We start from the raw sequence: 16,457 nt of genomic DNA, 5'->3' as shown, positions 1-16,457 counted from the left end.
TTTTATAGACGGCTACAGCAGGTGTCAATTATTTGGTGGTGGGTTAGGCGGTGGACGCAGTGGGGGCGGTGACCCCTCCAACACCACCTCCAGTCTTCTTCTTTTATGTAGCCTTGCGCTGCCCGGCATCCCGCTAAAAGTTCATCATTCACACCTTCCAAGTTCACAGACAGGTGACCTGGGGTGAAACAGGGTCAGTACAAAGGGTGGCAGGTGACCTGGGGTGAGATAGGGTCAGTACAAAGGGTGACAGGGGTAGTACACAGGGAAACAGTATATGGTAAAAATGTCACCAGGCTTGTTTTTTTTTTTTTTTTAAATTGGTTCTTATGTCTCAGAAATTGTACCCCTCAAAGAAAGTTCCTTGATGTTGGTGAGGGGCTCTTGATCTAAGGAATTGGGCCAATGCTCCAGTTCCTTGTATCAAGCCTGAATATCTTCAATTTTCCTATAGGTTTAGTGCTGCTTCCCCCCCCCCCAGATTGTAACAATAATCTGAAATTGTGCATGACTGGGGTAAACAAAAAAAAAAAGTTTGCACTGTGATAATTTTTTTAATTTGTTACTACTAAAGGCACAATACTGTGATTGGAACAATACATAAATAACCAGCACATAGGAGAGAGAAGCTACTAATTAAGTTCTTGAACTGCAAAGATGATAAACAAACGCAGTGAGTCAATCAAAAACAAAACAAAAAAAAAAGATTTTAATTTGAAAAGAATATTCCCAATTACCAGCAATTAATTAAGGCAGCCAACAAGCTCTTGATAACCGTTTGTTTATTTCTCGTTAAGGTGTGCAGGGACTCCCTTGTAGCCTTATTGTATATCTAATTACAATTTTTAATTGGCCACTCCACATTTTGTGGCTATGCTAATCTATAAGACTTATATATTATATAGTTCTAGTGTTATTACAATCATTAGTAGATAATGTAATGAGCGTAAAATGTCTGATCCTCAACTCATACTAGTGACAACATTTCTGTACATGAACGGGGTGTTATGTGGAAAGTTTGCATTATTCATAAAATTTTTGATGTTGCCCATTGACAGTCGCGAATACAAATTACGTCGGGCGCCTTGTCCCAGGGGAGACTTAAGGAAATTTCAGACTTCCAGCAAGACCAAACGGGCGCTCAACTCCAAACTCCAAAATAAATCCCCCACTTTCCTGGGGTTTGCGAGTTTCGATTTGACACCGGCAGAGTGCAAGGGGATTTAGGTAGGCACTGAGGCGCCCTCTAGCCAGTGTCGCTGCTGCATCCAAGTTGTTAGCATCACGTCGCTCGCTCTCCCGCCACCCACAACACACTCGCTCCTGTGGATACATTGTAACCACCCACTTGTTGTGATACATACACTCGTACATTCAGTGATGTGACTCGTAATACTCACAGTACCATCCAGTAATGTGATGCTGCTGGTGTTCTCTCTCGTTTGTTAGGAATACATTGCGTGTGCAAAAACTCGCTTGTGTTTCCAAAAAAATTGTGACAGAAACGTTAAACAATACAGGGTGATATAACGTGAATGTGTTTAGTGAAAATTAACAAATAATCAAATGTGACAAATATTATTTATCGAATTTTCTAATTTAATTCACGAAAACGTTCTAATGTTATTGTCCTATAGGCCTGTACTGGCATGACAATGTCATAGGAAGGCGGTGGAGAGTAAGATAAGAATGGCATTCCTCTATGTATTGACCTGGCATGACTAGAGAGAGTATTCAGTGCTTCCATCAACCCTCGACATGTCCAGAAGGAAGCAGGCCAAACCCCGGGCTTTAAAACGTGAGTACATTGAAAATGAAGTAAAACACTGTTTCAAACCTTGAGTAGACATGTTGTCTCCACCTCACACTCCACCTGAGTTCTTTCAGAGTACACAGCTGTGTATATTAATATACTGTATAGATACACAAACAAAACATTGCATGTTGGTAATGTGTGTGTGCGCGCATGTTTGTGTGTGTGTGTTTGTACTCGGCTATTTGTGATTGCAGGGGTCGAGTCAAAGCTCCTGTTTGTATGTGCGTGGTTTGTCTGTGTGTACTCGCCTATATGTAATTACAGGGGTCGATTCACAGCTCCTGTGTGTGTATTCGCCAATTTGTGATTGCAGGGGTCGAGTCACAGCTCCTGTGTGTGTCTGTGTGTGCTCACCTATTTGTGATTGCAGGGGTCGATCCACAGCTGTGTGGGGGGGGGGGGTGCCTGCTCATTTATGAGTTTGAGGGGAAACATTGTTTTTATATTTCATCTTAAACATTTAATTTGTTCTCACAAACCCGATTTGTTTGACCGGCAGGTTTGTGGGTTTCAGTGTTTTCTATATTACAAAATTTGTCATTTTTTACCATGAATTGCCGGCAGTCCACAGATGTTATACATTGTGAGGTGTATATCCCTTGGTATATACAGTGATTTTATTTTTAAAATGCTTGTTTTAGAATAAAAATATTCCTGTCCGGTGATGTAAATATGCATGTGACTAGTACAATCGGTAAGCTTCTAAAACTAACAGACTAACCAAATTTCCCGTAGTTGTAGCACACATTACTTGTAGTTGTAGCATTCTTAGATAAGACTTGGCTTTAAAATGAGCTGAGTTAGGATAATTGCCTTTAACTAGTAAATTCAAGGGAATAAAAAGAGTTAGTTATCTTTGAGTTACCAGAGTGATTACGCGGAAGCGATTCTACATGTTCACCGCCTACAGCCTGAAGTCCTCCCTTATATCTGGTATGTAATCTCAGGAATAATACTGGTGGTAACTCTAGTTCTTCTTGAGTTTTATTACATGTTTGAGGAGGTCGTTCCATGCTGGTCATGTATTGTTAAACTCGTGTACTCGTCTATTTGCGCTGTGAGGGGTCGAGTATCAGGTCCTAGCGCCTCTACTGCTTAAGGTCACATTGTTGATGGCCTCTTGGACTCTGTGTGTGAGACATATTCATGGGCCTCATTTTCTGTTACACTATGGTAATCTACATAACATGTTTGTCGTACTGATATTTTTGTGTTTTATTCAAGTTCTTACTAGCTTTGTTGACAAGGTTAATATTTATTATTGTTTGTGTTGGTGTTATCTTGTCATATAAAACTATTTTTCTTTGAAGTACATCATTAGCATCGTTATTGCCTTGTGGTGGTCTTTTGCTCTTTAGGAAACAAAGTGTCCTGACACGTGTTTGTTGTCATCAATGATTCAGCAACCACTGACTCTAGTTAAGAAAAGATGAACAAGACTATGAAATTAAAGTTTCAAGAGAATCCAAGACAAATCCGAAACGCTTCTATAGGTATGGGACAATTAAGGAATATTGGGCCAACCTAAAACTAAGTCGGGATAGTTTAACGGTTATTTCCTCTTGATCCTTACAAGAGGACGCAAAGGAAATCTCAATTATTGATGATTTTAGTGATCGTGAGGAAAAATAATTCATATAATATTGTAGTGACTAGAGGCAGTTATTAAACAAGTAGTAAACTGATAAAAGTAAAATGTTTCTTGGTCCCGATGAACAGTTTTTAAGGTGTCTTCAAGAATGAAAATGGGTATCTTGCATGCTACATGAAAGTTGGCTAGTGTGATTCCTATCTACAAAACGAGTGATAAATCCCTACCATCAAATTAATTCCCAATTCTTTGAATCAGTAGTAGCAGATATAATTGGAACATATCTTGAAGAACGTAATCCGAGTAGACCTTGGTGAAGAATGTGATGTCTACTTTAATTAATTTCAACAATGCTTTTGATCATTTCCACACAAGACTTAAAAAAAAGTGGCAGCACATGGCATTGGAGGCAAATTTATTTCGTGGATCGATGCATGGCTGACAGGCATCAATAAGTTTTCATAAGCAGGATGAAATTAGAATGAGAACCAGTCACAATTGAGACTACAAGAAGGCTTGGAGTAATTGAATAATTTAAAGTCAATAACAATGTCAATTACCTTTCCAGATTTTCAATTACAATTACAAATATTTGATCAGGAAACTAATAAATTATAATTACTTGATATTTTGTATTATTTTCTTCAATTACTTAAAATTTTACTAGTGTTGAAATCATTGTGTTATATGTTCGTAATAATAAGTAAACATTTTACTTCATATTTTGTATTTAAATGTAAGTACGTGAACAATACACAAAAATTCCATGGAAAAATGTGAATAATATTTGTTACAGTAAATTATAGTGGCCCAGTTTTATGATGTAATTTAAGCGGGCATAAGTTTGGCAACAGTCATTTACAATTACATTTACTTTTTAATCTAAAAGTTATATTAAAATTACAGTTACTAAGATATTGTAATTAATTACATTCAGTTTCAGTTACAATTACAAGAACTCCAGGCCTGTCCACAAGTATCTGCGTTGGGCTCCTTGTTCATAAGCTGCATTAATGACTTGGATGAGGGAATAAAAAGTAACATGAATAAATTCAAAGACAACACAAAAAATAGGCTGACAAATACATTCAGAGGAAGATGCCAATGAATGTCAGAATGATTTATGTTGGTCGGAAAAGTGGCAAATGCAGTTCATTGTGGAAAAGGTCAAAGTCCCAGTTCACCTGAATGAAAACAATCCTATAATTTATAAAAAACACAACCTGATCATGCAAAATAGGAAAAGGACTTAGGAGTTATGGCAAGCAGAAATCTTAAGCCAAGACAGACGTGCCTAAGTGTCCATAATAAGACTAACATTAAATATTAGGGTAATCAACAGGCGTCCAAAAGTTATTCCTTTGGAAAGGCATCATTTAGATTATGCAGTGTAGTTTTGGTCTACATACTACTGAATGAATATAAATGCATTAGAAAACTTATAGAGAAGGATAACAAAATTAATCTACTGTATAAGGAATTTTTCTCACGAAGATTAATGATGGGGAGGTATGCTTGAAGTATACATGTGGAAGACGGGTATAAATAAAGAAAATATGGTGCCGAGGATATCTACCCCCCCCCAAAAAAAAAAAAAAAACGGAACAATGTATTTAAGTTGGATAAATTCAGATTTAGAAAGGTTATGGGAAAGCACTGGTTATGAAAAGTTGTAGATGCCAAGTGGTGATCGAAGCTAGTACCTTGGGTAACTTCAAAAATAAGATGGGCAGATATGTGTGTGAAAAGGGATGGGTTGAGGACTCCTCCTCCTCCCCCCCTCTAGCTATTAAGAATAGTAGTAGATGAAATAGTATTTATTTCAGCGGTTGCAAGCTAGTCTTGTAACTGTATTAATAAAACTGACAAATGAGAACATATTTCATCTCATCTCGATGTTTTTCTTGAGTTTCTCATTGTTTGTAATTACTGTCAGTGTTTAGTATCCATTAGTGTCGGTTTCAACTTAATCACGAAATGCATATGATTGTGATAATTCTCCGCTGTGGTTGCATCTATGGCGTGCCCAGGAAGGAGCCAGGGAGGGCGTGACTCCGCATAATAACAGTTGGATCCACAGGGGTATCAGCCTCATTTCACTACATGAATTTTCATACACGATTCCCAACATCAAGTTTTTAGCGCTCCCTGTAAGCAAACGAATATCCCTTTCCTTATTTTAAGTAGAGTTACATAAACAAAAATGTATTCTTAACTTCACATAAGAAAAACGGCCGCGATATGTCTGGTAGCGTAGTCAGTGGCTGCGCAACTCCAGGAAACGTTCATATCAACATGCATATCATTCGTGGTAAAATAATAATGCAGCCTATTCTTAGTTTTTCCGATGTATTCAACGTCAATTTCTTCACATTTTCATTTCGAAATCATATTTCATTTTATGCTAGGTTAATCTAGATGGAAGATTTTTTAATTCAGTGTTAACCCGGAAAGTTAGTAACGTAGGATAATCCAAGAAAGCCACTCGTTCTGGCATATTTCAATTGATGTCCTTTGATCCTCTTCCCCAGGATGTGATAAACAACAATTTCCTAACACCCAGGTAATCGCTTACTGATCAGCAGGTACCCAGCGTTTATACCTGTGCCGGGATCGAACTCGAATATTTCGGATGTGAGCTACTAGAGTCACAGACCACCGCATAAATATGAAAACATATTTAACCATAGGTGAGCAAATTAAAACAATGGCCACGATGCGTGTGGTAACGAGGCCGAGAAAAAGAATAGGAAACGCTCAAATCTGAACGTTTATCGCTCGTGGTAGGAGAATGTTGACAGGTATAAGGTTGTTAGGGCAGGGGTGGGAAAAATATGGTCCGCCGGCCATATCCGACCACTACTGTGTCTAGGAATTTATGAGACTAGTGTCTCCAATTTAAGAAAAAAATAATTTTCATTTGATTGTCCTAATGAGGAGCATGTGCTGTACAATCATAGCACTAAGACCTAGCAATGCTTGATGCACTTAGTATAACCAAATTATATAATTATTATAATCATGGGGAGCACTAAACCCGTAGGATTATACAACAAGTATAACCAAAGAGACCCGATTTCAATACAGATACATTTCTTCGGTTCCCCCTCACACCCCCGTCTGCTAATCCCAGGGTGAGTGCATATCAGCACCACCTGTTTTATGAAAACAGGCCTTCATTTTATTCATGTCAACGCAAGATCACTTCTTCCAAGATTGGCAGAGATTAGGATTCTAGCTAACAGAACTAGGGCGGCAGTTATATCCATCTCTGAATCCTTGTTGGATGATACGGTGACTGACGACGAGGTCAAAATAGAAGGTTACAGAAAGGGTAGTGGGTTATGTGCCTACATAAGAAATGACTTAGCTTACAACCCAAGACCTGACTTAAATAACAATAAACTGGAGATTCTATGGTTTGAAGTGCTGCTTCCCAAGACCAAACCCACCTTAGTAGGAACTAGTTACCGCCCTCCCACCCATGACCAGTTCTTAGAAGACTTTTCCAGAGTCTTGTCCGGACTTGAAAACAATTGCGAGACAGTAATACTGGGAGACTTCAATATCTGCTTTCAGCAACAAAATAACGGGGTATACAAAAGGCATAAGCAAATTCTAGGCTTAAATAGTTATACTCAACTAATTAATACACCAACCCGGATCACACAGTTCTCAGCCACCCTAATTGACCACATACTTTGTAACCTCTCTGAGAACATTAGTCAGTCAGCGTCATTACGACAGGTCTTAGTGATCAATTCATCATTTACTGCGCCAGGAAAATCACTAGGGATAAGATAGGCCTACACAGGACAATAAAAATGAGGTAAAGAAACACAGGTAAATAGGCTACACAGTTGTGACTGGACAGAGATAACAAGTTGCACGGACGTAAATGATGCCTGGGAAAAATTCAAAACAATGTTCACTGCCATCCTTGATAATATTGCACCAGTTAAAGAGGTCAGGATTAAACGGAGAACTGAACCTTGGATGACTACTGAGATATTAGATAATATTAAATTCAGAGATCAGTTGCTAAAAAGATTTAAATCAAGCAGACAGGATATTGCAGTACTAAATGAATTCCAAAGGTAAGAAACAGAGTACAGAGACTTATAAAAGGAGCAAAGGCAACGCACTATTGCTCAAAAATTGAAGAATATAAGCATAACCCCAGAAAGCTCTGACAGCAACTAAAACAGCAGGGGTATAGCCATAAACCAGTAGACAGATCTAACATAGTACTCACTGTCGATAACGAGGTATGCCACGAAACATCTAAGGTGGCAAATTGTTTTAATTCCTACTACACATCTGTCGCATCAACACTAGTAAGTAAGCTACCAGCTTCATCAAATACCTTTAACACACACTCAGATAAGTTTCAAACATACTATACCAATAAAGGGGTAACCCCAAACAGTTGTCAACTATTAAGTGTATCTCATGACTATTCAAAAAGTACTAAGAAAGTTAAACCCAACAAAGAGCACTGGCCCCGATAACGTCCTGTCCAAGTTACTAAAAGATGGTGCTTCTGAATTGTCAGTCCCAATTGCTCACGTAATAAATTTGTCCATCACCACTAATACCGTACTGGAGGGGGTTCAAGGAGGCTAGAGTTACTCCTCTCTTCAAGAACAATAGTAGGTCTGATGTAAGCAACTATAGGCCTGTTAGTATACTCAGTATAATATCAGGCTTTAGAAGATCTTACTCAACCGACACCTCCCTAATTAATCTGATGGATTACTTGAGAACTGAAATGTCAGTGGGGAACCTCATAGGTATGGTAACCTTAGACCTGCAAAAGGCCTTCGATACTGTCAACCACAATATATTATGTAAGAAACTTCAAGCTATCGGTATAGGGTCTGTAGACTGGTTTAAGTCCTACCTTAGCAACAGGAGACAAATTGTCAAAATCAACAAAATGGAATCAGAACCCCTGCCGATAGCATGTGGAGTTCCCCAAGGTGGTATTCTGGGTCCCTTATTATTCCTATGCTATGATAACGACATGCCTATCAGTGTCAAGTGCAAACTCCTACTGTATGCAGATGACAGTTAGTCTGTTAGTGTCAGGTAAAGACCCACAAGATATAACTAATGTATTAACACTGGAACTGGAGTCCTGCAGCAAATGATTAGTAGACAACAAACTGTCATTACACCTCTGGAAAACTGAAGCCATTCTCTTTGGCACGAAACATAAACTGAGAAGGGTAAATAATTTTAATGTCTAGTGTAATGGGGAGCCCATCACTTCGGTTTCCTCAGTAAAATATCTGGGAATCCCCTTTGACCCATGCATGTCAGGAGAATTGATAGGGAACAGTGTAGTAAAGAAAGCGAATACCAGACTGAAATTCCTCTATAGACAAACACAGTGTCTACCTACTGAGGCTCGCAGGATCCTATGTCTAGCCCTTATACAGTGTCATATGGATTACGCTTGCTCTTCATGGTACTCTGCCTTGACAAAAAAACTGAAAGATAGACTGCAAATCACCCAGAACAAAATAGTAAGGTTCATCCTGGACCTGGGTCCAAGAGATCATGTAGGCCAGGATGAATTACAGCAGTTGGATATGCTGAATGTTGAAGACAGTAAAACAACTGAAGCTAAATCATGTTTATAAAATTGCTCATAAACAGTGTCCAGAATATCTTGCTGCCAATTTTGTCAAGGTTGGGAACCAAAGCAGTCATAGAACTAGGGGGAGAGAACACAATTTTTTAGTGCCCACAGTCAGCAGCCAGGCTTAAAGTCATAGCATGAACCAATTCAAGATGAGTCTCAAAAGGTGTCTGATGAATGTAGCTACAGAAAGGGAGGGGAATGATTTTTTATTTTTGTAGCTAACACACGTAATTTTACCTTATTCCTAGTAATGACCCTCGTATTGTAGATAGTCTTAATGACCCTCGTGTAGTAGATAGTCTTTTTAATATGATAATAAGATATTATCTCCATTATAGAATAATAAGATATTATAACCTTTATATTATAATAATAAGGTAAAAGGACCCCAATGGAAATAAGTCACTTTGTCTGACTTTTTTGGGTTATCCTAGGTTCTTTACACATATGCTGCTATGTATGATAATCTATGTAACTGTATTTGTGTATATCTGAATAAATTTACTTACCTGTGCTCCAGCGCTCGTACCTTCAGGTGCCTGCCTAGTTGACTGGGAATTATCTCTTCCCCCCCCCCCCCATGGCTTCTTTGTTTACTTCTAACCCAGGAGGGGGGTATAGGTTACTTTACCTGCTGTCTACCACTAGGCTACTGTAAGTATCTGCTTTTATTTGAGCTCGTTTTCTTACTGTGTTATTTAGTTCATATGTAGTCTGTCATACTGTGTGCCAGCACTTTATCAGTGGCCTAAAGTAAAGATTAATTATTCTGTTTCGCCCTTTTACTGTGGCCTTCTCCAATGCAAATTTAGTTATGTTCATTGGGTAACCTCTGGGTATTTGTCTCGCTTCACCTCTTAACTATGGTGTGGTCGACATTATTAAACATTTATATAACATCGATAAAAGCTGGTGATGTGGCCTGCCAGTCAGAATTTTTTTTTTCCTGCCCCTGGGTTTTGGTCTTTACCAAGCTCAATTTACCTTCTTTTATATTTATAACTTGAAAAGTCAAGAGTACCGTGAGAGATTAAAAGCAATCACTATGACTAAGGACATTATATAAGCTGTTCTTGTTAAATATTCTTGGCGATTTGGGTGGGACTTAATTTTTATCATATAATTTTCGTTTATAGATTTATACTTTTACGGTTGAGAGACTTCATTCATATACTGCAATAAGAGCGCATGTTACGCCCAACTGGCTTGGTCCTCCCCATAATGGTCTTCTGATTAAAAATAATTTTTAGACACGAATGCCGTTTTGTTTACCCTTTACTCTGATGGACACCTTACTAAGTTTAACACTGTATTTAACTTCATTCATTATTACCTGTCTTAGTGTAACCGCTAAGGAGGTAATGTAGAACTCAATAGATTTATAAATAACCATCAGGAGGAGCAAAGTACTTCATCAAAACGGTAATATCGAGGGGAAAATATGAAAACCCACGGCTTGGTGAACATGGAGCACACCCGCCGCTCACAGTAGGGCGACCCCTCCTCCGCGGCTTCCCGCTTTCTCTCATCACCGCCTCTTTTTCTCTCGTTTTCGTCCACTCTCAGTGTGAGAAAACGGAACTGTTGAGCTGAAGTTTAGGGGCAACGAACTAAATCTTGTGGATAGATGAAAACATTTTAGAGAACAAAATGATCAGACATATTTTGAGCATGAAGCAACTCTTCATTTTATTATTATTTTGAATGATACTTTGTTATGTGCCACAAGGATTAGTGTTTATATTATTATTATTATTATTATTATTATTATTATTATTATTATTATTATTATTATTACTAAAGTTTAAATTTTAGAGATCAGTACTTCAGCGTGTATTACAGATACAACAGGCATTACCCTCTGCACTACAACACTGAGATAAGTCACTTTGCCTTTTTTGGGTTATCTTAGGTAATCTACACATATGCTGCTATGTATGATAATTTATGTAACTGTATTTATGTGTACCTGTACCCGAATAAAAACTTGGTAGCTGCTCTGGGATCCTTAATTTCCCTCATGAGTTTTTTGCCTCTTGAGAATTGGCATGCGCACTTAATCTATGATCAGTAAGATTTCATTCATGGGGGAGTGCTAAACCCATAAGAGGTCACAAAGTCCTTGGGGTTATTGAAGGTAATTGGGATCGATCCAAGGAATGAGGGGTAAAGGTCAATTTCTTGGATCAAGAGCCCCTCTTCGGCATCAAGGGGCCTCCTTTGAGGGGACTTTCACGAGTCGAGGATCTCGGAACCCAAGTTAACGAACATGTATTGCTGAGCAAGTTCAATGTTTTATAAATTTTTGGGATGCCATGAAACTGTGGCCGTACTTCCTTCCCTGTTTCATTAGAGATATGTACCGGATGATAAATTAGACACATGTGCAACACTCGGGTATCTTTATTGAGGAAACGTTTCGCCACACAGTGTCGCCCTACCTTGGTGTGAAACAGCCGATGCGGTAGTCAAGAAAAATAATATATATTTGAATTGTGATGACCACGGGGAGGCCTGGTCACTGACTGGGCCGCGGGTGCGTTGACACCCGGAACACCCTCCAGGAAGACCACACGATTGGGCAAAACACACCGGCCGTCTCCCACCCTACCTCGGTGGGAGACGGCCGGTTTGTTAAAAAAAAAAAAATGATAGGAAACTGCTATTGACAAAGGCAAAGAACCATATCACATGGCATCTTCTGCTGAAGAATCCATAAGTAGTAATACTGTTTTCTTTCCTTGTTTTTGCTAGTTATCTCATATCTATCTATATATACACACACACACACACACACACACACACACATATATATATATATATATATATATATATATATATATATATATATATGTGTGTGTGTGTGTGTGTGTGTGTGTGTGTGTGTGTGTGTGTGTGTGTGTGTGTGTGTGTGTGTGTGTAGTGCCGAATAGGTAAAACCGGTCAGTTAGCAAGAACTCGTTTGAAATTAAGTCCTTTCTAAAATTTTCTCTTACGTTTAAAAATATATTTTTTCATGTATGTTAATGTAAAAATTAATAATTTTGTACCAAAAGAACCTTAGAAAATTTACCTAAACTTATTATAAGAAGCGCAATTTAATTTAGCCTAATCCAACTAAATATATTTTAGATAAGTTTACAATAATTTAATAATAAACACAGTGAAATATATATTTTTCGTTAGGTTCAGACTGATTTTTGCGTAAATAATGCATATACAAATTTTCGCTTATCTTATTCGGCAAGAAGAGCGTTGCTATTTAAACTAAAGTCGAAGTTTTACCTATATATATATATATATATATATATATATATATATATATATATATATATATATATATATATATATATATATATATATATATATATATATATATATATATATATATATATATATATATATATATATATATATAGAGAGAGAGAGAGAGAGAGAGAGACAAGCGTGATAAAATACTGGTTAGTGGTACAAGCAACCAAACATTGATAAAAAAAAACAATCGAAGAGTACTATTTAGACTTACAGTTGAGACTTCTCTGTAATCTGAAACCAAGACAACAGAGCATAAGTGTTCGCAATAAAGCTAATAGAATCCTTGGCTTCATATCAAGAAGCATAAATAATAGGAGTCCTCAGGCTGTTCTTCAACTCTATACATCCTTGGTTAGACCTCATTTAGATTATGCTGCACAGTTTTGGTCACCGTATTACAGAATGGATATAAATGCTCTGGAAAATGTACAAAGGAGGATGACAAAGTTGATCCCATGTATCAGAAACCTTCCCTATGAGGATAGACTAAGGGCCCTGAATCTGCATTCTCTAGAAAGACGTAGAATTAGGGGGGATATGATTGAGGTGTATAAATGGAAGACAGGAATAAATAAAGGGGATGTAAATAGTGTGCTGAAAATATCTAGCCTAGACAGGACTCGCAGCAATGGTTTTCAGTTGGAAAAATTCAGATTCAGGAAGGATATAGAAAAGTACTGGTTTGGTAATAGAATTGTGGATGAGTGGAACAAACTCCCAAGTACAGTTATAGAGGCCAGAACGTTGTGTAGCTTTAAAAATAGGTTGGATAAATACATGCGTGGGTGTGGGTGGGTGTGAGTTGGACCTGATTAGCTTGTGCTACCAGGTCTGTTGCCGTGTTCCTCCCTTAAGTCAATGTGACCTGACCTGACTAGGTTGGGTGCATTGGCTTAAGCCGGTAGGAGACGGACCTGCCTCGCATGGGCCAGTAGGCCTGCTGCAGTGTTTCTTCGTTCTTATGTTCTAGTCCAAATCTGTTAGGCTCCTATAAAGATTTGCCACATTTTTTTTTATACTTGAACATGTTTGCTTATGCTGCAAAAAATCTCATGCAAAATATGCAATAAAAATGTATAAATTTCTATTAGAATTGGATAAATTGAGCAAATTAAGTGACAAATAGATGATTGAACTTAATGTAGATGAGTATCTTGTAATGGAAATGAAAGAGCGTTAACAGTTGACATGAATATAGATTATCTGTGTACTGTAGACGTCAACGGGACTAAAGAATGTCACTGCAAGATCACATAACTAAAATAGAAACCCGTAAGCTTTACTGGCAAACTTCCAAATAGCTTTCAGATATATGCATGTGGAAATGGAATAAAAAAGGGGTCCGCAACATTTGACAAGCCAGAATTGTAATATATGTACACTAGTAGTAGGCTGGTGTCCACACTTCAAAATAGACAGCTAAATGATATACAAAAAGTCCAAAGACATGATACAAAATTACTCAACGAGTTGAAAGAGATATCTTCTTTGGTTGATAGAGAACGAGGAGGCATACCGATATATAAAATCTAACTATAATGTAAAAAAAAAATTCTTGGCATCAACAATAGGTTGAATTAGAATATTAGATGCTTAACTTTGTAAATTAAGAGAAAAATAAACGCCAACAGGATGCTAGATTTTTTTTTCTTCACAAAGTGGTGGACAACTGAAATCCGAGCTAGGAGGCAATGTGCGTGTTTACAACGATTGCTCGTGTAGTCCTTATGATAATATTTTCAGCATTTAATTTAAATCTCCTTTATTACTTCCAGTTTTTCCATTTGTGTACTTTAATCACATCTCCGTCTAGGTAACTGCAAATAATTATTCAATCTTGCATGAACACACACACATACACACACCCAGTAAGGAGCGTGGTGGTGGCGTCAGACAGTCTGGCATCCCTAGGGAGTCTCTGCACCTCTCCAGGGACTCCCAGCCTGCCTCCCTCTCTCCTTCCCTTCCTCTTCTCCCTCACTCCTTTCTTCCCACCTTCCCTTCTCTCCCTAGCTATGTCTCTCGACCCTCACATTATTCTGAATTTCTTCGCCTCTCTCTCTCTCTCTCTCTCTCTCTCTCTCTCTCTCTCTCTCTCTCTCTCTCTCATCGTAGTTCATTTGTTTCCAGCAACTTTCCTTCTCCATTTCTCCCATACCTGTTTCATCTCTTTTTTCTTCCGTCTCTAACCCTACTTACATTCCCCTTCTTATACCTGCCTTTATTCCGCCCTCCCTCTCTCTCACCTGCCCTTCTCACTTCTTTCTTAATTTTATTTTCCTTCCCCCTCTCTTCATTCTTGCCACTTCTGCTCTTCTCTTTTCTATCTTGCTCTATCCTCTCCTTTCGTCCCTCCCATTCTCTTTTCCTGCCTCTAATTTCCATCTCTCGTTTAACTGCAGTGTTGCATATTTCCCTTGCAAGGTAGTTAAGGATGCAGGAGCAGGTGGATTACCTTGAAAGGGATGGTGACCCCTACCTGCTTGTGCTGCCCCCTCTCCCTCTTATTATTCCCTCTTTCCCTCTATTTTCCTTCCATCTCATCCTCTCATTCACTTGTTCTTCTCCCTCACTTTCCTGTATCCTCTCTTCCTCTCCCTCTCAACCCCTCTTCTCTCTACCCCATCCTTCCGTCCCCTTCTCTTCCCTACCTCCCCATCTGGAAAGAGCCTAGATTTAAGAGTAAAACAAAAATCTAGACGAAGACTCATACAATGGTAAGTATTGACTGCGATGAAGACTTGGACAAAGTAAGTGTTGATTGTAATGAAGACTCGTACAATGTGTTGATTGTAATGAAGACTCGTAGAAATTACACAAATTACAGTAAATGTTGATTATAATGCAGACTCGTACAGTGGTAAGTGTTGATTATAATGAAGACTCGAGCAAAGGTAAATACTGACTGTAAAGAAAACTCGTTCAAAGGTAATTGTTTATTATTATAAAGACTCGTACAAAGATAAATGTTGATTATAAGGCAGACTCGTACAAAGGTCAGTACTGATTGTAATGAAGACTTGTACAAAGGTGAGAGGTGACGCGACTTAGTGTCGAGAGCTCTGCATGGAGAGTGCCTTCATAATGACGAAGGACTCTTGGTTCGAGGAACTCTGGTTAAGTTTACTTTTCCTTAAACCATACCTCCCATTCCCCAAGAGCTTTATAGATACAAGTGTAGCGTTTCCATATGAAATATAATAATAATAATAAATACTACAGTACGTAGGGAGGTTCAGCCTAACAGCTAATCTAGCCTAAGGTCTATAGTAAGGCGTTGTTAACATGTATGTGTGGCACAACTCTCCTGGGACACTGTTTCACTGTAAGGATAGCTTTTCAAATCGTAAGACCATAAGAATGGAAGATGTATGCAGGAGGCCTACCGGCCCATACTTGGCAGATCCTCAAATCCAGCCCCCCTATCACTTAAATAATTGTTCAGCTTATTCTTGAACGAGCTCTCCCTAGCGTGAAACTTTTGTGACAGTAAAGTTTTGTTATGCTACATATGCCTTTGTCTTCAGTCCTGTCTGTCGGCAATAAGCCTAACTTTAAAAAACATGTGCAGTTGCATGTAATTCTTTAACGTTTCGCCCACCTAATAGGCGAAAGGTGGCTAAGAAAGAATTTCGTACAACTGCATTTTTTTGTTTTTACCATCGTATCGGTCGCATATCGTTAAACATTCAGCACGTCCTTCAAGCCTCTTAATGCTGTAACGGTAAACTTCCCGGCATGACTGTGGAGGTTAGTGGAAAAATGTACCTCGGTGTGCTTAACGGAGGTATGAAGAACCTACAAGGAGTTAAATACGATGAGCTTAGCTGAGGTATGACGAACCTACGTGCAGCTAATAAGATGTGGGAGTTACTGACGTGGCAGATGATTGTCTTTGGAATACTGTGACGCTATGTCCTTAACCACAAAGCTTTTAACGAGTATATTTTTTGGATTATTATTATTATTATTATTATATTTATTTTTGAAAAACTTTTGATAAGAAAGGTGGAAATAGAAGAGTATTTTCAATCGTAGTCGGTGTTGACTAAGTTACTTGTATATATGGTAGGTTAGTGTAGTAA

The 16,457-nt window shown here is 38.3% G+C and overlaps 1 protein-coding gene across 1 annotated transcript in view; it reads left to right on the top strand.

Annotated features, from left to right (window-relative positions):
* Positions 1-1,239: 1,239 nt before the first annotated feature.
* The window catches only part of LOC138854063 (zinc transporter ZIP10-like), a 210,054-nt gene continuing 194,836 nt past the window's right edge, over positions 1,240-16,457 (top strand). Inside the window, exon 1 of the mRNA XM_070094801.1 lies at positions 1,240-1,798. Within this exon, the coding sequence (XP_069950902.1) occupies positions 1,759-1,798 (40 nt within the window). The 5' untranslated portion in view covers positions 1,240-1,758. The remainder of the gene's footprint in view (positions 1,799-16,457) is intronic.

Source organism: Cherax quadricarinatus, chromosome 48 (assembly GCF_038502225.1).
Source record: "Cherax quadricarinatus isolate ZL_2023a chromosome 48, ASM3850222v1, whole genome shotgun sequence".
NCBI lineage: Eukaryota > Metazoa > Arthropoda > Malacostraca > Decapoda > Parastacidae > Cherax > Cherax quadricarinatus.
The sequence above is the reverse complement of the archived record's forward strand: the minus strand, read 5'-3'. Positions and strand labels throughout refer to the sequence as shown.